Genomic DNA, 15,933 nt, shown 5'->3' with positions numbered 1-15,933 from the left:
ATTTATTTCCTGCTTGGCATAGTTATAAAGTCATCTTATTCTTATTTCTTGCTTGGTATAGCTATAAAGTCATCTTATCCTTATTTTGAGGGTGCAACCACCACATTTGCGAGAAAGAAAAGCTTTTCTTTCCTTTGTAGTCGTTTCTTCTCTCTCCTCTTCGTGACTATCTTTCCCTTCTCATTATCTCTCATCTTCATTTTTTTATTATCTTTCTTCTTCCTCGCCGCCTCGACTCTATCCCCTCAAAAATCAAAATCGTGCCGCACCAATCATTCATTCAGTGAACCAACAATGTCGATTTTTTGGGATGACGATTTCTTGTCGGTGTTGAGATTTGCTCCAACAAAGATTTTGGTTTGGTCCTCATCTTCAGGGCTCCAGGGTTTATTTGACTTCCGCTTTCCGGCACAACCTTATTTTCATTTGGTTTTTTTTAATTTTGTGAAGGCTAGTATCCTCAATAAAACTTGAAAAAGGAAACTACCATCACTGTCTCTCAGAAACACCGAAAACAATGATGTTGATAGTTCAATTTTTGCAATGTTTTCCGAGATGAACACAAGAGTAAGATATATCTTGCTCTTGTGTTCATCATGCTTACTAATGTTGGCCTATAGGATAGAAACCTCAATAAAACTAAGGAAGAAGAATTAACACCAATATCTCAGAGGCTGTAGCAAATGAACTGCATCAGAGGTTTGAAGAAGGTGGACTTACTTGTCAGCAACCCAATAAAGATTTCAGAGACCCCGATCCCAAGATCTAGTATGCAGTGGTATCACAACACTGCTTCCATACTTCTCTCACTTGGCTTTATTGGTTTATCTTTGCCTATAGTAGTCCATGGCTATCTTATTCAAATTACACTTTATTGCTCTCAAGGATGTTACTTGACCATCTTTTATTCAAGTAAATAGTCTCTTGTTTTCATTACAAGTTTTGGTAACTCTTCGTAAGAGAACGACTTTCCTCCTCTTCTTTTGTCATGGTTAGACGTCAACTTCATAATTAAAAAGAGTTCAATTTGAGTTTGGTACCCTGTGATTTCAATCGTAAGGCATGTTTGCCGCTGTGATCTCAATTTTAACAATTAAGTACATTGTATAAGCACAATAAAACCAACAAATAACTAAAAAACAGTGAGCCCAGTCGATTTTGGCTAGGACTGAAGTCTCTGGTTATTAGCTTGGGTTCGAGTCCCAGTAAAGCATAACTAGGAGGTACATTTTGCGGGAAAGAGGAATGGTTGTTACAATTTTGATCCATTCGAATTTGAGAAGATAATTACCTTCAATATCCTCAACCATCTATCCGCAATAAAAAAAAAGTGAAGAAAAAAAAAATCCAATATCCAGACTATGCCTTCATGGAGGATTTTAACAAGGTCACATAATTTCTAAAGGAACCAAAAATACTCAATGAGCTCAATCAGACTTCACACACAATCCTGAACAGAACTATGCATGTACCTTCAATGGTTCTGTGAGAAAATAACCAGAAAATATTTGGACAGTATAGGCTCAAATACATATTTATACACAACCACTTCATACTCAACAAGAACAATCTTGCCTATGTACAAATTTGAACTCTCATGACTTCACTCAACACCTTCCCTAGTATCTTGGGCAGCATGAAAAATTTCTCTCAAGCAAAAAGTGGGGATGCAGAAGGCCTGGGATAAGCAGTCACTCTGGAAGCATTAGGAGCACCGTTAGAATGGCCATGACTAGTTACATGGTTCTCTTTCTGAGTACTTTTCTGCATGTCCTTTGTCTCCTGAAGCTCCTCCAGTGTTGTTACCACTTCGTTCACGTCGGGTCTGTACTTAGGATCTATAGAAAGACATTGAAGTGCAAGGTTGGCAGCCTTTTGGGCCCGATTGAGTGAGTACTGGCCTTCAAGTCGAGAATCAATAACACGAAAAACCCGGCGTTTGTTTCTCAGGTATGGTTTTGCCCACTCCACCAGGTTGTGTTCTCCAGTTGGTCTGTTCTTATCTATAGCTCGTCGTCCGGATAACATTTCTAGTAGAACAACTCCAAAACTGTATATGTCACTCTTGGCAGTAAGATGACCTGCCGAAGAAAACATGCAATTAATTGTAAGCACTAACTGTACTTTGGCTCTATAATACCAAGCTTTGGCAATTGCACCCACATTCCATCAGTGGTCAACAATTGAACGTAGGTTATTTGACAGATTATTTTTGGGCTTTTGATGTTGGAGAAGTTACTGGGAATTGGTGTACTTCATGGAATTAACTAACGGAACTTGTCCCACCCCTATCCTCTTTTAAGATTTACAGGGCAGATATTTTCTGAGGGTAACGTTAATAGACTAACTTCATGAATGCAGAACTATTGTCAACTAAGGTTGATAAGCTACACATATTCGTACTTCTTCAACAGTAGGTATAACCTTACTTGGCAAATGCTTTATGAATAACAAATTTTAAATTATTTTGGACAAACAGTTTTAGCTCTGCAAAAGTGCATCTCAGAAAATTGAAATGTCATCTAAAGCATGAAACTTGGAGTGGTGCTTGGTTTCTAGAAGCCAAAGAGGTTCCATACAGGTCAAGGATTTTAGAGAAGAAATGAATATGAAAGTAGTACCTGTGGCTAAATACTCAGGAGCAGCATATCCTTGAGTTCCAATGACCCTAGTAGAGACATGGCTCTTGTCACCAGTTGGGCCATCCCTGGCTAATCCAAAATCAGACAGCTTTGCATTGTAGTTCTGAAATTGTAATAATGAGTCAGTACGGAGGCAAACGATCAGCCATACTGAATCTGATTAAAGTATGCTATTGAGTTACGTACCGAGTCGAGCAAAATGTTAGCCGACTTGAAGTCACGATGTATGACTTGTGTTTCAGCATTGTGGAGAAAAGCAAGTCCCCTTGCAGCACCAAGGGCGATTTTCATTCTAAGGCTCCAAGATAGTGGCTGAAAGTGAGAACTTCCTGTTGCAGCAGTAGCTAATGCTTCAGTAACAAGTTATTATAGGCAACTTGCTGTGTGCTATCTCTAAGGAGAAAAAAGGAGGGGGAGAGAGAGAGGTTCAAAATGAATGCCACTATTGAAGATGTAAGAAACTCACTCCTGAATAGATGATTTTCCATGCTACCCTTAGGCATGAACTCGTAAACTAAGAGCCGATGATCATCCTCTAAGCAATAACCAATTAATTTCACAAGATTAGGGTGATGCAGCTCCCCAAGATAGTTGATTTCTGTCTGCAGGTCCAAAATGTAGTGTTCATTACTCTGCTATTTGAGAAATGCTCCAAAAATCATGCCAAATTGACAATCAATACTCTAGCCAAGAATTGCAAGGCATAGAAGAGTTACAGTTAGGTGATATGGAGAACTTCTTATTGCAAGTTTCTCCTAATTTAAAGAGCCATAAACTACTATGACATGAAGTTTTAAGCGTACAATGCACACAAGTAAATAAACCAGACCATCAAAACTCATAAAGATGAAAAGGAGATGACTGCACTCACCAACCATTCCTTGTGACCCTGGATTCCATCTTGGTTGAGCCTCTTCACGGCAATCACCATGCCAGTACCGGCCTTGGTAGCTATGAAAGAACTTTCATCAATCCAACCTTTGAAAACAGAACCAAAACCGCCATCTCCTAGTACACTGTCAGGACGGAAGTTTCTTGTGGCATTTTTGAGCTCACTGAAGCCGATACTCTTCAATTTAGTAGATTGTAAGATCTCACCCTCACTCCGAGGAGTGACAGGCATGGAACCTGATGACGCCTTGCTATTTGAAGCACTCCCATTTTTAGAATTGAATCCTACAGAGAAAGTAATCCAATGGACCTATGTTACCAAATGTTCACTTCAATAGGCAGAGGTGAAAAGTGAAAACATACTGTACACAGTCATGGTGCCACCAATTCGATAGTTCCCTAAAAGCACTTTCTAGCTTATAGCATAGAGGAAAATGTTCTTAAGCATTATCAAAATCCTTGGTAAGCTTACAAAGTCCTAGCAACAAAAACTTATAGCTTCAATTAAAATCCTATAAAACTACCTCAAAATAACAAACCCATCTAACCAAACAAAAAGAAGACATTCAGGAAATCATAATTTTCATATTCTCTGATGAAAGTAGTAACAGAGTTCATTTTCCAAGAAAGAATAGCAATACCTGTATGAGAAGGAGTTTCAGCCTTGATTTTGTTGCTCCAGCAAACCCCCATCCAAACAAATGTTTCCCAAATCTCTATCTCCCCAGCTTTCAAACAAATTCAACAAGCAAAACAAAACAAAGTCTTGAAATGCAGAGAACCTCAACCAAACTCAATATGAAGGCTCGTGAGAAAACAGAGATTTTGTGCCAGACTGATATTTTCTTTTCTGGGTACAATCTCCCAACAAGCTTTTTACCCTCTCCCCAGAAAAAGACATGTATACTGAACCCAAGTTCAATTCAGACACGAAAAAGATCACACTTTTTTCTTTTACAGATATCCTAGCTATAGCTGCTAGTATAGATAATTGATGCTATTGGGTTCCTTTTGCTTCTTTTGGTTTTGTTTTCGGAGGAGAAGCTAACAAAAAACGAGGAAGAAAATAGAGAGGGTCCTTTGAGCCTTTGCCATTGGAGCTTCTGTGTTGCCTTTGTAGACCTTCGGGAAGCACAGAGCAATAGACGGTTGACTTGCTTTTTAGATTCTCTGTCTTCTACTGCAACTAACACATTTATTGGCATTTTAAATGAGGAATATTAATTTTCTTTACATTTTGTTTCTTTGTGTGCTAATTTTCATTAAAAAAATTTACTGAGTAGATTAGATTTATTAATAATGATGTTCTGTTAAGGGATTCAGTTATGTTACACAGTTGGAAATCAGAATCAATAGTCATATAAAATTTCTTAAAATGATATTCTGATGTGATTTTGTTAAAATGTTGGGGAAAAATTCCTTTTTTTTTCGGGTTCACTTGCAATTCTATCTTTATTTCTCTTTTTATATGAAAAAATTCTAATACGCAACTATCACAGTGTCATGACACACGGCAATATAACAATCATGTAAAAGAATTACTCACTCACATAAATCCGAAATGGATAAGTTAGTGGCGACAACACAATCGTTTCCCTCTTTTTTTCTCTAATTAATCAGCTACTTGATAACTAGTTATGATGTTCGGATGGTTGTGATGGAGGGCTGATGCTTATTGTGTTTGCCGCATGTTTTTGTTAAACTTGTCACGCGGAGGCATGAATAATATGCTGGTTGGAGTTGTCGGTGTGCTTTTGTAGATTCTCATTCATTGTTAATCAATTTTCAGACCATTCCCTTGTTTCTGTAATGGCATCTACTCAATGATTATTAGTCAAATTGCGTGTTTATTTACTTATTTAATTACACCTAATTAATCAATTTCTGACCATTTCTTGAATTAATCTGAGTTCGATGGCCTATCCATAACGTGCACGTTTGGAGGAATAAGTCAGTGTTGGGGTTGCTGGGAAGCTTCTTTTTTTGAAATTTGGATCTCCTTCTAGATATGTAGATTAGACTAATAAAGGTGACCTTGCTGGAATTTATTAAGAATTTAAAATTAATAAGTTGATGGGTTCTCCAAACTTATTTCTTACTCTTTTTTTAAAAAAAAATTGGAAATTATTTTCTTACTTTTATTATTGCACCAATTTCACAGAAATTTGAACAAAAAAACATGGTGTGGCTTCAAAACTGACGCGAGAAAATCAATTTATTTCTTAGTTTCTCACCTAATAAATAAATGAAAATAGTAATAAAAAGCAATCACGTCTCATTGTCCCTTCTAATTAGGCCAAAGTAAGGTCCCCACGTTAGCTTTTTATTTTTATGTTCTACGGTATCAATGTTTGAATGATGTCGGAGAAAATTCACGACGGTTGTCCAAACTATTGACGTAAAAGGTGGATGCATATGAAAAATTATCAGGTGGTATTGAAACATGGTCACTTGGTATAAGACGTTTGTGTATTGTTATATCATCATATGAATGGATGTCACTTTCTACTTTAGAGTACAGTATTAGTAAATACTAGTCTTTCCGCACGCGCTTGCGAGAGACTTTTTTTTAAAAAAATTTAAATTTATTTTAGAATTAAAAAAACATAATGGGTAGTTGTGTTCCATAAAAATATGATTCATTATCTGCTTTTTCTTTTTCTTTTTCTTTTTTAAAATATGAAAAAGTGTGAATTTACCGTATTATCCTCATTTAATTAATAATTTGAATTCTTAATGTTTGCATTAATCAAGGGCATTTTCTGATATTTGGAATGTTTCACCATTATCTGCCTTTTGCTTTATATATATAGATTCAACCATACTCAATCAGGTACGGATTCAGGATTTAAAAATAACTAGGGTTAACTTTTAGGCCAATTTTCCAATCGGAAAATTTTTATTCAAATTTCGATAGTCTATTTTATTTTTAAATGATATTTTCTAATTTGTATATAACACAATAAACACTTGTATTATTTACTCCTACATCTTCAATTACATTCTCAAAAACTTTCCCAATTATACATCAAATAGAACTCAACGATACGAGTGAATTTCATTGATAAGAAAAAAAATACAACTTTCATAAATAAGTAAAAACTTCCTACAGAGTAACACATATAAATTTATATATTACACATCAATTGCAAAAAAATAAAAAAACAGTATTCTAGATCACTAAATCAAAATTTTGAAATAGTCTTATAATTAAATCACAAGAAAAAGTAGTGTGCAAGAAGAAGGAAAACAGGAGAAAGAAAAAGACAAAAAAAGAAAAAAAGAAAAAGAAGTGAGCACGCACAGGAGAAGTGGTGGAGATGAGCAGACAATGTCACACGTTTTGGCTCTTGGTTGGAGAGAGAAGAAGGCTGTTATGGGATAAAATCGGATTGGGTATATAGGATATAAGCTGGGCTATTATTTTTATATTTATTTTTTTAAAGAAGCTGGGCTGGGCTATATATGCTAAGGAAGGTTTACAAGAATTTGGGTCGGGCTTCACCCCTACCTAGACAGGGTTGGGCTCGTGCTTGTACTCGACACGTAATATGAGTCACTGCGTTCGTACGCCACTAAGGTTTGAACTCAGCTTATTTGTTTTTAACTTGATACAACAAATATCGTCAATAAAATTCAAACTCAAGAGCGTCTGAAATAAAACAAAAATAGTGTATCACTTGATAAAATGATCATTGACAAACCTTGTTGGAGTTAGTTTGCTTTCACAATTCTCTTAGAGCATTTCCTCCTATTTGTCATGACAAAAGGAAACGGGAGATAAAGGCTGTTATTATTCACATGAATAGTGCTTGCTCTAACAATTTTTTTGTTGGTTTTTCACCCATTGCCATGACAACCACTATTTACATGAGATATGAGGAGATGAATTTGTATAGAGTTTTGGTGTGAGAAGTGAAGAATATGACTAGGTATTTATAAACAAAAAAATTCTGAAAATTTTGGTTTTGGTTTTTCAATTTTTTATGTTATTTAAATTGGCTACTGACGTCACAATGACGTTAGTATTAAGTCAGCTTGCCCAGGTAGCAGCCCATGCAAGTCGTGCCTTTGAGCTTGCCCAAGTTGGTGGAGACCAGCTTTTACCCTGATTAGAATTGGGTGCTGGAAACATATTTGGGGGCCTAGGGGGGCCTCTTGCTCGGGCTGGGGCTTCCCAGTGGAAATACTCTTATATATATATATATTAAAAAATGAGGAAAACACCTTTTAATTAATCTGGATACAAGTTTGGGCTTGGCCCAATTGGTGTGAACTATTTCTCTTGGGCTTTGAAGGTAGCAAACAGTACTAACAAAATCAACATGAATGTGAGGACAAGTGAAGCAAGTTGGGTTTTACATAAAGAAAGTATGGAATTTGTTGAAAGGGATCTGAGATGTTTCCCTTTCACCCAACCAAGTTGGGGAAAAAGCCTAAAACCAGAGTCACAGCAACAACTCAGGTTAAATGGAGACTCACTCACTCAATCACACACAGCCTTTCTTTTGTAACCTCTCTCTTTCCCCTTCACACCAATCCCTATACTAAATGCACCTTCTACTTTGCACACTTTACTCATTTTTGTATTTTTATTTTTTTTACTGCGATAAATGATATATGAGTCATTTCCTACCACAAAAAGAAGAAGTAGCTTTTCAGAGAAAATGCAGAGGGTAGGGTCAGGGGGCTCAGAGAGGGAGATTTTATAGGGGAGGATCTCCCCTCAATTTTATACAAATATATATAAATGTTATGTTTGATGCTTTGATGTGTCATTTCAGGAATTTTTTGTAAAATTCCAAGGTTGCCCTTCTGTAGCTGCTGCTGTACTTGTCTCATCAAAACCCACCCCTCTGCTCTCTCTGCACTGCAAAACTGCTACTACTCTAGCAAAAACGACAAGGAAATCAGCGACTTTCTGCAACAGTGATTCTTCAGGTCGTATCTCACATCTACAGTAAAAAAAAATTAATTAACCCAATCTCCAACAGGATAAAAAAGGTCTCATTTGAAATTATCATTGATTTCAACTTGGAAAGTGACAGAAGAAAGGAATCACATACTCATTCAATTCTCTGATGTGTGAAGAACAAACTTAATTATTATAAGGGTATAGTATCGTTCCGTTCGGTCTCAAATTATGTCGCGGTATTTTGAGATATTATAATGTTCATAGATTTTTTACCTTTTTATACAAGCGATATTAAAAAAAAAGAGAATCGAACATAAAATTTCGAGTGCACAAATAAATATTCTTAACCACTTAAACTCTAAATCACTCACAAAAAGTTCATAGGTAGAAATGACTTCCAAATCATGTCGTGATTTTCCAATAACTTTATAGTAAGGGAGGTGAGTGTTGCCTTAAAGTAGGAGCATTGATCAATATTGCCGGGAAGATCCATGTGATATGGGACCATCATCAAAGGTACATTCTCCACACCTTTAAAACCTAAGCAGTCCTCTTTTCTAAAATTCCTTCAAGCGCTAGCTCTTGGTTTTCTAAGTTCAACTATTTATTATTATTATTATTTGGTGTCACTTTCAATCTTATTGTAGTTTTTAGCATATAGTTTTTGGTGTATTATTAATATATAACCCATTGACGAAAGCCCCTAAACTTTATCCAAGTCAACAAGCAGTAAACAAAAAGACTTTGGCACTATATTTAATTCTCATTTTATATAAAGACAAGAGAAGAATTACGGCCTTGAGACAATGCAATGCAATGCAAGACCAAATGATCAATTGTTTTGCTTGGTTTTCCATTTGCCACAAATATATGTTGTGTAATGTAGAAATAATGAGGAGGACGCAGAGGGGAATCTTATCAGTGATGAGGACGAGGGGAGGGGGGGGGTAAGTTGAGTAAATGGAGGGTGGGTTGGTGATGGCAGGGGGGGAGATTAAGAAAAAGAATGTGAGATGGGCAAGTGGTGGTCTGGTTGGGTTTTTTTCTCACTGGCGCTGTCAACCCCAAAATAAAAGACCCAGAAAAGAGTAAAAAGACAGAGACACAAAGAGAGAGATAGAAAGGGGCATTTTTTATTTATTTAAAAAATTATTAAAATTAGGAAAATAGGGGGAAAAAAAAAAAAGGGACGTAACGTATCACTGACAACTGAGGGGGGGGGTTCTGAGCAGGATCAGAAGGTCGCGTCTCAATCAGACTCGTCTCCTTGTGCCGTGAAACCCGGACTACAGTCCCCCCCACCACACCTCGTCTGGGGCCCACCCCATCCTAATGATGGCTTTTTCTCTCTTTTCTCCTTTTTAATCCCCTGCTGCGCCTGCTTCCCTGCCCTGCTCTCCTACTCTATCATCTACGCTGTTGACCCTAGGATCGTAGGAGGTCTTTGTTTAGCAGAGCGATGGACGATGGGGTGCTGAATAAGACGGTGCGAGCTTACCTAGAGGAACCCAAGCAACCCCTGTCTCTTCTGTGAGCATCCTGACGTAATGGAATTGGAATTCAGTCATTCTCATCTTTTCCCCCTTCTTCAACCGACGGTCAGATCTCACAGCGTGCATGGGGGTTCCATGCTCATAATTGTACCCTTCATATCATACAAAATAACAACAAATAATGAAAAATTATTGTGTGTGACATTACTAAATTCATGCATTATAATTTGACCGATTACAACTTTAAGCTTGATTTTGTTGGAAAGTTGCGAAGGGTCTTGTCTTGTTTAATGGTCGGGCTTATATTGGATTGAAGTTGAGTTGAAACCAATCAGTATGATTTTTATTTTTCTATTTAAGATTTGTAAGACATAATATGTTGGACTGCTATTTAATTTCATACGTTTAGTATCAATATATTAAACAATAGTCATGATTCTTGTACACATTAAACAATTAAATGTGTTGTTAAGTAGCTTAGATGAGACACATGCTTTGTTGGACGGATGTTTAATTGAAGAAGTACAGTCTCAACACACCAAATAGAAGGATAGTCTAAACTAAAAAGGATAAGGGTTTCTCACGTATACACTACCAAGATGCTATAAAATTTTAAATCTAAAACCACTTATCTGCTAATTACAACTATTTACCACTAGATTAGACCTCGTTAACTAACAGTCAATACTCTTATAATTTTAAACAAAATAGTCAAACCCATCAAATGTGACCTAAAGGTGCTTAAACGAGACACGTGCAATCATATGGCCCGCAACCCAATAATGTGAAAAATGCGGTCCTATCCTCCATAGTACGTTTGCCACCCTCCCTGTCGCAGGTGGCATCAAATGTGAATGAATCACCCGAATCATGAAACACGGGCAAGGCCCACGTACCCAATGCCCGACCCATGGGCCCAAAGACCTCTCTGCGTCTCGTTAGCTGTATTATTATGATAATAATTGCACGTAATCGTAGTAGCTTTGCTTACTCCCGCGAAACACTGATGAAATATTATGATCCACCCAACGACGCCAAATGACACAAAGGAGGAGATATATGCGCTGAAATCGAGCGTACGCGTCTCTCTCTCTGTCTCTCTCTAGCAAAAGTTTGCAGCCTTTTTAGTTTTCATTTTGATTTTTATGTTTTTATGTTTTTATGTGTGTGAGTATTGAATTGTCGTTGAGTCGTTGAGGCAGGGGCCATGGTTGGTGAAGATGACACACAACACAGTACTGGAGCAGTAGAGTAGACCTTAGCTTTTCTTTTCTTGTTTGTTTTATTTATTTTTTATTTTGTTTTGTGGCTTGATGATATTGCAAATTCCCCTTAAAACGACGTCATCGGCTGGGCTGTGGTCTGCATTTGCCTCCTTGGCGCTCCATTCGCGTGCCCTCCTTTTACGCTCTCTGTCAGATCTCTCTCCTCCCTCTCTCTCTCTTCACATAAGTCTAGTCTCTTCTGTCCTTTTTTTTTTCTCTCTCTCTCTCTAGCCTGGGATTTTTTCTCCCTCTAGGGTTGTTTTGGAGTTTGAGTCTCCACCCTTTTTCATTCTCCCTCTCTTTAGCAAAAACAAAATTTTATCTTTCTCTGTTTCCTCATCCCAACAACAGTCGTATTATTATTATTATTAGCAGTTTGGTTGGAGGAGATGCGTCGAAGACCAAGCTTGGTTCTTTGGTGCAGTTAAGCAGACATGTAAGCTTCTCTCTCTCTCTCTCTCTCTCTCTCTCTCTCTCTCTCTCTTAATTTCCGCATTTCATCTCATTATGCAAAGCATTGAAAGATAAAGAGAGATAAAGTTCCCAACTTATAAACGAGTACCTGCTTCCTGTCATTGATTGTTGAAAAAGTTTCTAGTTTTCTTTTACTCTGCAATTTGCTTTGTTGGGTTATGGGGATGTCGTTTTGGTTCGTAAGAAAGTTTTTTTTTTTTTCTCTCTTTTCAAAACAAGTTTCTTGGGGTTGTTCTTAGTTTTATCTGCAACCTCACTCTCTGTTTTATTTTTAAAATGATGCGAAAAGTTAGTGATAGAGTGATTTAGTAACAATGCTTTGCATAGTTGGTGATGGCTACTTCTGTATTGTCTCATTTCTCGAAGTAATTGTTGTACTTCTGTTTGGTGAATGAATTTGATGGTCTGGATGAAGTAGGTGTGGGTAGTTCTCACAGATAATTTTTTAAGAAACACAGAGAAGAAAACAAATTTCTCTCCTGTGGAAAATATCTCATCACATCCCCAGTCCCCAACCCAGTCAGCAGGACAATTTCCAGCGCCATGTACTGGGATAAAATCAGTGGGGGTTTTCACTCTTAGTTTTGTTTTTCTTCAGTGGTTGATTATTTTTGTTCTCAATTTTGGCATTTTGGGTTTTGCATCTAATGTAGTGTTGGGGTATTTAGCTGAATATTGGAGCATATTTTTCGAAATTTTAGAGCCCGTCTGGTAGAAAATATCTTCAGAAAACAAAAACAATGAAAACGTGTCTGGCAGTACAATTTGAAATAATAATACGTGAGTTATTTTTATGAAAACGTTTCCTATGAGAATGAAAACAACTTTTTTCTGTTTTCTACAAGTAGTACACATGAACTTGTTTTCATAAAATGAAAACATTCTCAGTGTTTTTTGTTTTGGGCTACCGAACGTGTTTTTACCTAATTTTTGTTCTCTGAAAATGAAAACAACCTCTTAAAACGTTACCGAACAAGCCCTTAGTAATTTGTCCGTTTTTGTTTTTGTTCATTGTTAGTGTTAGTGTGTAATCAAGTTTGGGTACCTTTATCTAATTTCTTTACCTGTTGTTTATTGTTTAAAGTTAAAATTTTGAACCTTAATTGTCATAAAGATATCTTATAGTTCACTATATAATTAACATCAGTATGTTATACTGAGTATATATACTATGAATAAGGATTATATAAGTGTAGGTTTCGATAAATAGTAAGACCTATTAATTATAAATTACTAATTACCAAAAGACAATATGAAATATATGCGCAAAATTTTTAATTATCCATCATTTTACTAATATGAAATATATCCTGTTCTTATAGTTTGCTAGTGTCCTGTTCCTGTCTACAATTTACTATGTTAATAAGGAAAGGGTTTCTTACTAGGAGTTGTTCTGTTCTGCTTTCTGTATTTGGCTGTTAGCAATTGAAGTGAAAAGGGGAAGGCACTGAGCATTACAGTATTTCCTTTGTTTTCTTGTATTAAAAGCATGAATGGATGATGAAATTGCTATCGTGGTTTCAAACAGAACATTCAACTAGTTGGTCCATCCTTTATTAATTCTATCAGCTTGTTGCCTTATCAGCTTTTCTTCATAGCCTAGAGTTTAGTCCCTTTCTATCTCACTATTCAGTTCATTTTTGACATTGGTAACATATCATCATGATTCATATCACAGTGGAAGATGGACTAACATGGTGATTTCTGGATTCCAGATACATTATGAAGCGTTTCGGTTTGAAGCAATGGGCAGTTGTATTTGGTCATGGAAATGAAGGAGAGACAACGTTGGAGAGCTGAAGAGGACGCTTTGTTACGTGCGTATGTGCAGCAATATGGACCAAGGGAGTGGAACCTTGTATCACAGCGCATGAATACGCCCCTAAACAGGGATGCCAAATCTTGCTTAGAAAGGTGGAAGAATTATCTCAAGCCCGGCATCAAGAAGGGATCACTTACTGAAGAGGAGCAGCGCCTTGTCATTTGCCTTCAAGCCAAACACGGTAATAAATGGAAGAAAATTGCGGCTGAAGTCCCTGGACGTACTGCTAAGAGATTGGGTAAGTGGTGGGAAGTGTTCAAAGAGAAGCAGCAGAGAGAACAGAAAAACAATAAGACAGTTGACCCTGTTGACGAGGGTAAATACGATAGAATTCTTGAAACTTTTGCTGAGAAGCTAGTGCAGGAGCGTGCTGCCCCCTCATATCTCATGGCTACTTCAAATGGGTCCTATCTTCATACTGAAACATCTTCTCCTGCGCCTACGATGCTTCCTCCTTGGCTTTCTAATTCCAATGTGACCTCCAATGTCAGGCCACCATCTCCGTCTGTTACCCTGAGTCTGTCTCCAACAGTTGCACCCTCTCCTCCAATCCCTTGGCTGCAGCCTGATAGAGGATCAGATAATAGTATTGTTTTGGGCAATATGCCACATCATGGCTCAGTTCCTGTTTGTGGAGAGAACCTTGTAATATCTGAGTTGGTAGAGTGCTCAAGAGAGTTGGAGGAAGTGCACCGTGCTTGGGCAGCGCATAAAAAGGAAGCATCCTGGAGGTTAAGGAGAGTAGAATTGCAACTGGAATCGGAGAAGGCTTGTCGGAGGAGGGAGAAGATGGAAGAGATTGAGGCGAAGGTGAAAGCTCTAAGGGAAGAGCAGAAGGCTGCTCTGGATAGGATTGAAGCAGAATACAGGGAACAATTAGCAGGGCTAAGGAGAGATGCCGAAGCAAAGGAACAGAAGTTGACCGAGCAATGGGTTGCAAAGCATTTGCGTCTCTCCAAGTTTCTTGACCAGATGGGTGGCAGGCCAAGGCTGGCTGAGCCTAATGGCCGGTGAGAGATATCTGTTATACATGGTCAGTTTAGATCGTATGAGGTCCGAATTTCGGTTTTCTGTTTTGTTTATCATTTCTCTTTCGGTCTTGTGTGCATCCTCTGATCAAATGCTGTTATAGGGTGTCTAATTACTTATACTGTGCCTATTGGCCTGGACCGAATGACTCTAAGGTGGCATTGCATTATCATTTCAGCAGCTATATTACAATTGTATTTTAACTGTTTTCAGGGAAAACTTATGTTTCCACATTTCAAATAGACGAGAGATATGATGCAACTCATTGTTTTAGAATTGGTTTCTGGAGAATCAACAGACAAGTCCAATCCATTACAAATGCAGAGGTTTGGGCCCAATAATTCATCACCTTTATTAGGACTCATGATAACATGTGGTCATTGGGGCTCCACTCATCACTCTCAGGCCTCAGCATCTGTGAGGACCCATGTTATGTCTATGTGGTTTGGAACTGTCGCGAAGCCTGGAGTCTTCTTGTTCCCTGCATGAACAGACAATAGCATCAAATGACACATCACTTGAGGAATGTTAACGACAGTCGTTCATCGATTGAGGAATGTTAACGACAGTTGTTCACGCGATCCCTTAATATGTTTCACATACATTAACATATGGCAATCACCAGTACTCTTCCTAAATTGACCATAGAAAGAAGAATCCCCACCACCTTGTAATGCCTCAGTTCTTGCCTGATTTCAGTTACTTAAATTGTAATGCACCTCTCGGCCGCCTTGAGTGATTGGAGTCGCTTTCTTGTAAGGGTCACAGAAATGAATTTTAAATCCCAATCTTTGGTTTCTAATTTAAGTTGCGTGTGGGTTAGACGATCAATGATTATGAAGTAGTCCCTCTTTTCGAGTTTTATTATTGAACTTCAAACAGGATGTAAGAACAGTACTCGTATTTTTCTACTGAAGCACTAACTTAATAAAAAGATGTATGTACTGCAAGTAGCCAAAGGCTGGACCTGGATGATCAATATGGTATCCATTAGGTTAAGTACTTGTGCTCCTAATTATGGATGAAATTAATCACATCACACATATGGTGCGATAATCGCAGTGCTTGGGCAATGAGGATCAAACTTTGCGTGCTACGTACGTAATTCTGCATGAAAAATAGGAATTCAACGTTGTGTGATATGTAATTTTGTATGAGAAAATCTAATTATAGAGATCTCAGTCTCACCTTAATGTTCTCGTGTACGTAAAACGCATTATTATTCAAACAAGAAACTAATTTTGGCTGCGATGTGTGTTTCAACTGTAGAATGTGAGAGATTACAAAAGAAGAGACGCAGTCCATCTTTTCCAAATCAACCACCATCAATCGTTTAGGTTACCTAGCATAGCTAGACTTAATATGTGGATCAATTGCCTTGATGAATCCTTAAGCTCTAAAA

At 37.5% G+C, this 15,933-nt stretch overlaps 2 protein-coding genes across 3 annotated transcripts; one reads left to right on the top strand and one right to left on the bottom strand.

Annotated features, from left to right (window-relative positions):
• On the bottom strand, nt 1,375-4,715 carry LOC18774236 (probable serine/threonine-protein kinase PBL11). The gene is made up of 6 exons (XM_007208658.2): nt 4,175-4,715; nt 3,514-3,818; nt 3,109-3,244; nt 2,829-2,971; nt 2,622-2,745; nt 1,375-2,081 (listed from the first exon to the last, which is right to left on the bottom strand). Exons 1-6 carry the CDS (start codon nt 4,224-4,226, stop codon nt 1,651-1,653), a joined length of 1,191 nt encoding a protein of 396 aa, XP_007208720.2. The 5' UTR covers nt 4,227-4,715; the 3' UTR covers nt 1,375-1,650.
• LOC18773068 (transcription factor AS1) lies at nt 10,955-15,338 on the top strand. Of its 2 annotated transcripts, none has more exons than XM_020566544.1 (2): nt 10,955-11,642; nt 13,359-15,338. In XM_020566544.1, the coding sequence occupies exon 2, from the start codon at nt 13,446-13,448 to the stop codon at nt 14,514-14,516; it is 1,071 nt and encodes a 356-aa protein (XP_020422133.1). In that variant the 5' UTR covers nt 10,955-11,642; nt 13,359-13,445; the 3' UTR covers nt 14,517-15,338. The 2 variants fall into 2 exon arrangements, with proteins under 2 accessions (XP_020422133.1, XP_007207336.1); XM_007207274.2 differs by having other exon boundaries at nt 10,956-11,642; nt 13,396-15,338.

This window comes from Prunus persica, chromosome G6 (assembly GCF_000346465.2).
Source record: "Prunus persica cultivar Lovell chromosome G6, Prunus_persica_NCBIv2, whole genome shotgun sequence".
Lineage (NCBI taxonomy): Eukaryota > Viridiplantae > Streptophyta > Magnoliopsida > Rosales > Rosaceae > Prunus > Prunus persica.
The sequence above is the reverse complement of the archived record's forward strand: the minus strand, read 5'-3'. Positions and strand labels throughout refer to the sequence as shown.